We start from the raw sequence: 7982 nt of genomic DNA on the forward strand, positions 1-7982 counted from the left end.
CTGATTTGCAAAAAATTAGTACTTGTTCTGTTCTGACCAATTCTGAAGGACAAACTAGTACTAAAACTTTTCTTGAAAAAGCTTTGGAAAAAATTTCAAAACAAAAATCCAAAGTAGTTACTGTCTCAGATTTGCAACATGAGATTAGTAGCATAAGGAAAGAAATTCTTGTTTTAAAAAAGAATGAACCCATTCCTGTTTCTGATAATGTCAATTTTATCAATTTGATCAACAAAGTTGTTCCTCCCAAATGGTATTCCAAAGATTTCTGCTTTCAATACCTTGATCATTGATTCTGTTTGCTCTGAACTTCCTAATGCTTTCTGGCATAGGAAAAAGCACATTGTTTCTTTACCTTATGTTAAAAATTTTTCTAAAAATAAAATTCCAACTAAAGCTAGGCCTATTCAAATGAATGCCGAAACTTTAGAATTTTGTCAAAAAGAAATTGCCGATTTACTTGCTAAAGGAATTATTCGTAAGAGTAAGTCTCCTTGGTCTTGTGCTGCTTTTTATGTTAAGAAGAATGCTGAGTTAGAACGAGGTGCTCCTAGATTGGTTATCAACTATAAGCCCCTCAATGATGTTTTAGAATGGATTAGGTATACTATCCCCAATAGGAAAGATTTGGTCAGTCGTCTTAACGACGCTGTTGTTTTCTCTAAGTTTGATATGAAGTCAGGATTTTGGCAAGTCCGGATTAAGGAGAGTGATAGGTACAAGAAGACCTTTACTACCCCCTTTGGACACTATGAATGGAATGTCATGCCTTTTGGTTTAAAGAATGCCCCTAGTGAATTTCAGAATATCATGAACGATATTTTCAACCCCTTCAGTCATTTCACTATTGTCTATATTGATGATGTCCTTGTTTTCTCAAAGTCCATTGATGAACACTGGAAACATTTGAAATCGTTTCTAGAAACCATCAAACATAACGGGCTTGTTGTTTTTGCTAAAAAGATCAAACTCTTCCAGGATAAAATCAGATTTCTTGGATTTGATATTTCCAAAGGTCAAATTCGTCCTATTGACAGGGCTATCCAATTTGCTGACAAATTTCCTAATAGTATCACTGAGAAATCACAACTTCAACGATTTCTTGGATCTCTGAATTATATTGCTGATTTCTACAAGGATTTGCAAGAACATTGTAAACCTTTGTTTGAAAGGTTACAAGGCAATCCTCCCCCTTGGTCTGATATCCACACATACCCTTGGCCTAACCCACAGTTGAAACCAGAACTATTCACACATACTCTTGGCCTAACCCTCAGCACCTACTAAATGCCCTTCACACGCCAACCCAGGCTTTTCAACGGGACTTACAGGTTCGCAAACTGAAGTGACGGGGCGGTGAACTACCGTTCTTTACAACTGTAGTGACAGGGTGGTGGACTACTGTCTAACAACTAGGAGCTCGACAAAGAGAAAGGTTAATAGGGAGTAAATAAAGAGGTGCACTATTCATTCCACTGTTCAAGATTGACTACTTTCACTGTTCCAAATTGGCGCCGAACGTGCCTCAAACTGTTCACTTTTGACCGCATTAACGCGGCATCTGCTTTCACTGTTTTGTTCATGATTGTATTTTGTTTTACACAATGTAATTAGCCTATATAACAGGCTCCCTTCCCCCATTGTAAGGCAGAGGTTTTCTAGAGGTCTTCTAACTTCCTCATAAACTTTTTTGCCATTCCCCTGTTTTAATATTTTGTCTTCTCTTCTGCCACTTACTTCAGTAAGCACTATCACTTACTTTTGTAAGATTTGTCTAAATCTGTAACGATTTCAACTTATATCAAGCTTTGTTTATCTATCTTGTCAACTGTTTTTAATATCAGTTCTTTATCTTTGATTATATAACTATCATTACCGCCTCATGGCTGGTTTTATTGCTTTATTTTAAATTATCTTAATTGCATGTACATCACTCTTCCCTACTCCCTGCATCTATATGCATACTGCGCTTCCACCTCCCCTCCCTTATATAAACCTTATATAAAAAAATAAATAAAAGAAGGCAAGGGCGATGGGCCCCTTCCCAAGGCACATTCCTGACGTGCCACATGGAATTTATATATATATATATATATATATATATATATATATATATATATATATATATATATATATATATATATTAAAATAAACATGATATATATAATATAAAAAATTAAAAATTAAAATAGATTCTGACGTGCCAAATATGGCACTTCAGAAATTCCTAACGTGCCATAATTGGCACGTCAGGATTTCTTTTATCTTTCTTTCTTTTTTTTTTTTTTTTTTTTTGTCTTCATTCTTCTTCTCTCCCTTTCTTAATTAATTCAATCTTCTTCTCTCCTCCCTTTTTTTTCTTTTCTCTGCAAGCTTCTATTCTTCATTCTTCTAATTTTTTTTTCCTTTTCTTTTTCCTCCCCCAAGTTGTTCCAACACACCGTAGTGTGTGCACACCCTAATTTTTTTTTTTCTTCTCTCTCTGCACGCTTCTATCTTCTTCATTTTTTTTTTTTTTTTAATTTCTGACGTGCTAGTTTCAGCACGTCAGAACCTGTAAAAAAAAATTTTGAAATATATATATTAATATAAATAAACCTGATATATATATATATATATATATATATATATATATATATATTTTATAGATTCCTGACATACTAAAAATATCACGTCAGAAACCTGATATAGTAAAAAAAAATTAAATTGAATTTAAATTTCCTGACGTGTTGAATGTAACACGTCAATAAATATTGACGTGGCACATTCAACACGTCAAAAAAAAAATTGTTGACGTGCTAGTTTTGGCACGTCAACATTTACTGACATGGCAAAAAAATGATACTGTTTACCACGTCAAAAAATTGCCTTTTTTTTTGTAGTGTACATGTTTTTTGTAGTGAGATTGGACTCTTTGTCTGTACTTCCTACAGTTGGGTGGGTAGACATCCAATAAAATATTATCTTTTCTCCATCTAGCCGTGTTTTTGGATTTATGTTTTGTGAAAATTATTACATTACTTCTTAAGTTTTGGATCTTTTTTCAAATTGTTTCATGCGTTTTTATTTTTTAACTCCTTGAGTTTGTCCATAAAGAAAAACCACATGGACCAATTTTGCATTTATCCCTAAAGAAAAATAAAATCTACCATTGATATATGACAAATCAATTTATCTTATTTCATCATAAAATGTCTAACCACCCGACAATCATGATCAGACCAATATGCTTAATATTAATACATCATAAGCTGAATGATCATCAATTGTTCATTACAAACTCATAGCGAGGCAAAAACAGATCGAGTGAATAGATCACCATCGGAAAAGACTTATCGTGACTTAGAGCTCTTTCAAGGCGTGACAGCATTGATTGGAAAAAGAGGACAGGACCAAGAGCCAAGATAATGACAAGAATGAGTATCCCTAATTTTTGGGGTAGCATAATGAAAAGAGCAGCACAAAAGGTGATCATCATAGTTGCAATAGAGAAGAAAAGAGTGTAATATCCCAATATCATCTTCCCAGGAACCACTTGTAAAAAATCTTCTTCTCTATGACCCAATGTAAGGATGTGAAGAAAGATCAATACTGAATATGAGGAATAGAAGAGTGATAATGCATCACATATGATAAAGACCATATATAACTTTTTATGTGAGAATATTGGAAATCCTGTATTTTGATCATTACCACCCGGAACAATGAATGCTGCACTGAACATAATGGTAACAATGAGAGTTCCTATCACTGTAGATGCAGTTGCCGTGCCTTTCATCCATTTATCTCCTTCCTTCATCATGTCCTTGTGGTTATGGGTAAAAAGTTCTTTGGCCGTCATATTTGTATCATTTCGAATTTCCTTAATCCAAGGAAGGCATTGTCTCTCCACCTTCTACATTTATTGAACAAAACCATAGAAATTAGAAATTGAAGCAATATATAGACAAATGAATCCATGCTTCCTTTTGTGTTATCTCTTGCTATCCATTAAATCTCTTATTTCCAAGTAGCATAAATATCTTAAAGAAATGGAATTCAGATTTTTATAACTATGAACCATAACATCTTGTTGAAATCATATATGATTGAAATCCTTATTTATAAATACGCAAAAAGAAAGTAACAATTTAGTTTATGGTAGCAACACTCAACTTCATTCTAGTTTTATGATGAATGTGGAATAATGAGTTTTCACTTTCTAATTGATCAATGAGGTAGTTCAACTTCTTCAAGTTAATTCAAGGCCTTCTAATTTGTTACAAGGTACCCGCCCAATTCTTCATGATCTTTGAAAGTTTAGTATTCAAAAGTAGAACTAACATACTATAACAATTCTTGAACGAAGACATTAATCTATTAGGAGGGTAGTTGTCACCGATCGACCCTTGTTGTCTAATGAAACTTCTTGAAAAGGGAATGTTTTATAGGTTTGATCAATGAAAAGAGAGACATTTGAAAAGGTAAAAGTTTCCTTATTTTATAGGCTAGTAAAATTTCATTTGATTTAAAATACCTTGAAACAATCAAAAACATATAAATGTAAGCACATTAGAAAAATAAGATCAAGAGATATCACCTTAAACCATTCAAGTTCGCTCTGTATCTTCAAAACTTTACGGCCCTTAAGCCGATCACTTTTAGTGGATGATTCTAACATCGCTGCCATGTGCAAGATAGTGTTACTTGATTTATCCCGAGCATTCATAATTGAATTTTTCGCATCAAGTTTGCTTATTTTTTGCAAGATATGGCGAAAAATCTTATCTTGCCGATATAGGACAGCGTAAAACAATATGTTTCTTCCCATTGTATCAGTGGTATATAGAAGATGGTGATGTACTTTAAGTATCTCATCAATAAAATCAAAATCCCCTCCCTTGATGGCTTGTAAGATGGCTCCACTAACATAATCCACATTCATTTGCTTTACTTGACTGCACATTTCAGATCGAAGTTGAAGGGCCTGGTGATGGAGCTTCTTTAGTTCAACTAATAAATTTGTCTTGATTCCTAGGTCAATCAATAATCATTGCATCATTCACTCAACTAGATCAAAAGAAGAATAATAGATTGATGAGAAGAAAAAAAAAACAATTGAAGAAGGATATAAGAAAGATTAATAATATTTATCATAAATATATGAAATTAATCGAGTGAACTAATACCAAAGAGCTGAAGGAGTTTCGAATGTTTCTGAAAACATCGGTCATACGAAAGTCTAATTAATCTAATAATATTTATTTCAAAGATATGAAATTAATCGAGTAGATCTGAAAGAGTTTCGAATGTATTTGATGAAATAGTTGTAGCAGTACTGCAAAGTGAACATGAAACCCAGTCCCATAAATATGTTGAAAAGTTTGACTGATTGAATGTGATATATACTCGGCTATTATAAGGTGTGTACATGTAGACGAAGGCGCATATAAATCTTAAGAGAGAGAGTTTAGGCGATGACTTACCTGATCTGTTAATGCCTGCTTGATCACTTTGGTGTTCACTTGGGCTATGAATATCTATCTCAATTTCATTGGAGGAATGTTCGGAAGGAATGGGTATACCTTTCAACAAAAAAGTCAAATAAATACTATACCTCTTTGTCATACTTTAAACCCGAAGAAAACATACAAATGTGCAATGTACTCAACAATATATATATATATATATATATGAAACTCTAAAAGTTAATGGATTGGAAAAAACAGAAGATGGTCACTTCTCTCATATTCATAAACTCATAAATTTTTAATTTAACAAACCTAAAAAAGTGGTAGAAATATAACCGAACGATGTTATCCCTCCGTCTTTTCTTTTCAAGCAATTAAAAAGGAAACACAATTCATAAAGATATGTAACTTTAAACATTACATGCTAAAAGACTAATTTGGACTGTGCAAACATGCAAGCGTTTAATTTTGAAAAAATAAAAATAGAAAAAATTAAAAAACGACAAGTAAAAAAGAAACATATATAAATATTTATACTCACTGTCGTTGATCGGTTTTTCCTCAGGGTCGAGCTGCATTCCACTCGGGAACGCAGAAGACTTCTCAGCCAATGCGGCCAAAGGGGAACTATCATACATGTTTGGAACAATAGCAGCACGTGGGCAACGCTGGAGGAAGTGCAGAGCAAGATCTATTGTGTTGTACGGTAGAGACAGAATTAATTAACAAAAGCAGAATTATTCAATATAATTTCAAAGCATCGAATGGACAAAAAAGGAGAATGAATAATTTGGATCCTTACCAAAATTATTGACAAGTATGAACTGGGTAAGAACCGTGGAAGCATTGATGTTGCTTAATCTTTGATCACAATTCAGAGAGGCAGAATAGAGATAGCGAGCCACTTCTATATTTCCATACTCTAGAGCCGCTATAAGTGGAATACGATTGGAATTGTCTGGGATGTCAAGTAAGTTAGTGTTCTTTCTAAGCATGCAATCTAACATCCCTGCAGTATTATTTTGTTGAACGGCAGCCCAGGCTAGTGCTGTAGAACCTTCATCGTCTTTGATTTCTAATTCCTTCTCCGACAATAACTTCACTAAATTCTTGACAATTTCCCTATTTCCTGCAAAGACAGCCACGTGAAGAACAGTAGATCCACGGTCTGTAATTCTTGCAGTCTTTGCTTCTTCATTGTTGTTAAGGAAATCTCTTGCAGCATCCCAGTTACCATTATTGATAGCCGTACGTAAGCGCTCATACTGCTGACCTGGGGTGCTTGATGAGTCTTCTGGTCCATACTTTCTAGCCAATTTATCCCAGACTTTTTTGGCAGAAATGATTTCCCTAATCTCCGGTAGTATGTCCACCTCACATGAAATTAGAATTGCATGTAAAGCTGCAGCATTATTCTTTGTCCATGCCTTAAATCCAACTACATCACGATGTTGTTTAGGAGGTTCGGTGGTTGCTTGGACAATGTCCCAAAGATCTTGAGCCAACAAATAATTTTTCATCCAAGCACACCAATTCGCATAATTGTCATTTCTAAGAAGTTCAAGAACGATTGTGCTTGAGAGATTATTTGCTGCCATTCTTAATCTGTCAAATTAAGAAACATGTTAGGTGAGACTCGGAAGCGATATAAAGAAGCAAAATGATACCCGTTCTCAAACAGGGCAACTGCAGTGGGCAACTACATCACTACTCCCCTAGAAAATGCAATTTATAAATATAACAACTGTATTTACGATACATATATTCTTAGCTTTATTACTCATATAACTCTTGTAGTAAAACAACATCCTCACTCCGACACAAATTTCTTCCAACAAATTTCCTTCAAATTGATTTGGAAAAAAAAATTTTCAACCCACTCTAACATATGACAAATGTTTCCTTACATGTTTAGATTTCTTAAAAATCAATATCTGGGTTCCCAAGTTAGTAGAATGGCAATAAATATGAGATGGATCTTTATTAAATTTTGATACAATTGTGATTTTAAAAGTCACCTATAAGTGTGCAAAATTGTATAAATAAATAAGAGTAAGTCCAGTATTCCTATTCTGTATATATCATATATCCTTCCAATATCTGGACATGGTGGCCGGACTAAGATTTTACTCCAGAGGGAAGACTTGACTCTTTGGGAAGGAGGTTATAAGCGTCAAGATGTCCGCCCAGTCTCGTTTCGGATTTACGTTTTATGAAAATTATTATATTAATTCTTGAGTTTTGGATCTTTTTTCAAATTGTTTCATGGGTTTTTATTTTTATTTTTTAAGTCCTTGAGTTTGTCTTCCTTCTTCTATCTATGGACAGCTCCATGAAATTGAGGCTTAAGGCAAAAAGTTAAGATAAGACATTTTTTATTTTAAAATTGTAATATAATAAATTTTTATATTAAAAATCATTTTTCTTGATTTTTTTAGATGACAATTGACTAATCAAATTTAAATATACAATTGTTTTGTTAGTATATTATTCTTAATAGTTAATTTGACTGATCCATTTCGTCGATGGTAA

General features: G+C 33.5%; 1 protein-coding gene across 1 annotated transcript; it reads right to left on the minus strand.

The window, feature by feature from the left end:
* Positions 1-3262: 3262 nt before the first annotated feature.
* Positions 3263-7048, minus strand: LOC132171636 (uncharacterized). Its single transcript, XM_088512576.1, has 6 exons — positions 6253-7048; positions 5992-6141; positions 5419-5564; positions 5169-5196; positions 4580-5013; positions 3263-3895 (listed from the first exon to the last, which is right to left on the minus strand). The coding sequence occupies exons 1-6, from the start codon at positions 7046-7048 to the stop codon at positions 3263-3265; spliced, it is 2187 nt and encodes a 728-aa protein (XP_088368702.1).
* Positions 7049-7982: the final 934 nt, after the last annotated feature.

Source organism: Corylus avellana, chromosome 2 (genome assembly GCF_965113065.1).
Source record: "Corylus avellana chromosome 2, dhCorAvel1.hap1.2, whole genome shotgun sequence".
Lineage (NCBI taxonomy): Eukaryota > Viridiplantae > Streptophyta > Magnoliopsida > Fagales > Betulaceae > Corylus > Corylus avellana.

Coding starts and splice junctions, on each gene's coding strand:
- LOC132171636 (XM_088512576.1), bottom strand. CDS start 7,048: ATGGCAGCAAATAATCTCTCAAGCACAATCGTTCTTGAACTTCTTAGA. Junction 6,142..6,252: donor CATACTTGTCAATAATTTTG/GTAAGGATCCAA, acceptor ACAACACAATAG/ATCTTGCTCTGCACTTCCTC. Junction 5,197..5,418: donor TAAGATTTATATGCGCCTTC/GTCTACATGTAC, acceptor CGATGTTTTCAG/AAACATTCGAAACTCCTTCA.